This window comes from Acanthisitta chloris, unplaced genomic scaffold, assembly GCF_000695815.1.
Source record: "Acanthisitta chloris isolate BGI_N310 unplaced genomic scaffold, ASM69581v1 scaffold12816, whole genome shotgun sequence".
Lineage (NCBI taxonomy): Eukaryota > Metazoa > Chordata > Aves > Passeriformes > Acanthisittidae > Acanthisitta > Acanthisitta chloris.
The window spans coordinates 7,487-9,438 of NW_008676529.1; the positions used below are offsets into that span (position 1 = coordinate 7,487).

The following is a 1,952-nucleotide window of genomic DNA, read 5'->3' on the forward strand; positions in this document are numbered from 1 at the left end:
CCTTAGTGTTTGCAATCTCCATCATCAGCCCAGGGCAGAGGTGAAACCAGGCTGGGAGCTCATAGAACTCCTGCTTTGGAAAGAATTCTTCCCATCTGTGCTGCTAAACTGCAGCAAAATGTAAAGAAACAAATCTGAAACGATTTTGGAGAGTAGTCTGGGTGAAAGCATGGACCATGGGAAAGGGTTCCCTGCCACACCAGAACAAAGGGACAGGGGAGGAAACTACTACTCACTTGAAATGGACTCTGATGAACACAACAAACAGTTCATCCACAAACCAGGTCCAGCCCTGTTTCAGGCCCATCCCTATCCTATCTCTCTTACCCATGGGATTCAGCCTGAGGTTTAGAGGATTCTAAAGGGTGAAACACTGTTGATTAAAAACGACAAATACAACAACTCAAACTCACTTAAAATTGACTGCTGAAGAAAACACAGTCCATCCCCAAACCCACGCCAGAAACCAGGGCAAGACCCTGGTGAGTGCTGGACATGAAGAGCTCCAGTTGTGCCAAGCACAGGAATGTTGTGCTGTCAGACCTGATTCTGAATGTGCTGCCAGTGTCAGGTGAGGATCACTGCTGGAATACCTGGTGCTGACCAAGTCAACCCCTCCAAGCCTCAGGACTGACTGCAGAGCTCATCACAGGGAGCAGAAAGGCACAAGGAGAACTCAGACACCATCTCACACTCCCGAGCACAGACACCAACGCCAACTCAAACCACACGTTGAGCCGATGTTCCCCTCACACACCTCCAACCATCCCCAGGTCTTTGTCAGGCTGGGGCAGGAGATAAAGAAAAGTTTCTCTACTCACCAGGAGGTTCAATCCAGCAACACACAGGCGAGGAGGGCCCAGTGCAAGCACAGGGGCAGCTCTCCCATGCCAGGTACACAGTGTGCGGCTGTGCCTTACCGCACTGGGCCTGGCAGCACAGCCCCACCCTGCACACCACCAGGGCTGTGCTCTGGGTCAGCACACCCACTGCCAGCCTTGGGCCTCAGGCAAAGCAATCAGTCTGTGCCCGAGGCATGAGAAGCTGTTACTGAGGCAAGGAGAACAGTTTCAGTGTGTCTGGTGTTGTCTCAGCACTCTGCGTGGCTAGCCCTTGTTTTCCAGGCTCCTCCCCACAGATCCTGAGGCAAAAAGGATGTGGCTGGCAGTGGAAAGCAGTTTTTTTATGCAATCTGTAGCCCCACTGAGTGCAGTGACTGTGGTTTGAGCCTCCCTGACACTCCTCACTGCACCAAGCACTGCACTCTGCCTGGTCACAACCTCTCCCTTGGGCTCCTCTGCCTTCCAGAGCCCAGTGGAGCCTTAAGATCCCTCAAGACCTTTTCCTCCATCTCCTCCTACCACAAACAACCACTTTAAGAGCACCAAGTTTGATTGAAACAAGGTGCAACATGAACTCACAGGGCTGTCAGACTAACCTCATGAGAATAAAAGCAACACTAAACCCAACGCTGGGGGTTTTAGCATCAATATTGACCTGACATGAACTGCCACAAGCTTTCACAGTTAGCAGCAATGGAGGGAGGGAAATCAGACATCAAACTTGCTAAGGATCCAAGGAATTTTGCTCCCTGCCCTGCAAAACTAAGGCCTGGCAAACCCCAACTCTGCTGTGAGCTGACTCCCCCTGAAATCAGCCTTAACACAAACCAACTTAAGGTGAAGGCAAACAAGAATATTTATTTACAAAACACAAAACCACAACATTTTTACAGACATTTACAAAGTTACACGTGACACAAAGGAAGGTTATGTTTGATATATGCACTGCACAAACATCTCAGGTGTTTGGCTCCTCGGTGGTGCATGAGGGGACACGGAATTAGGGGCCCAACCACCACCACATTCTGAGGTGTTCCATGGAAATGTGTGGACTGAGCTACCCTCCCTGTGCTTTTGGTGCTGGAGAAGACGCAGGAGAAAATTCCTGCT

At 50.4% G+C, this 1,952-nt stretch overlaps 1 protein-coding gene across 1 annotated transcript in view; it reads right to left on the minus strand.

The window, feature by feature from the left end:
- LOC103803616 (protein SON-like) overlaps nt 1-1,952 on the minus strand; it is a gene marked incomplete at both ends in the record, with an annotated part of 17,618 nt that overhangs the window by 1,679 nt on the left and 13,987 nt on the right. Inside the window, 1 exon segment of the mRNA XM_009076185.1 lies at nt 1,039-1,050. Coding sequence (XP_009074433.1) covers nt 1,039-1,050 — 12 coding nt within the window.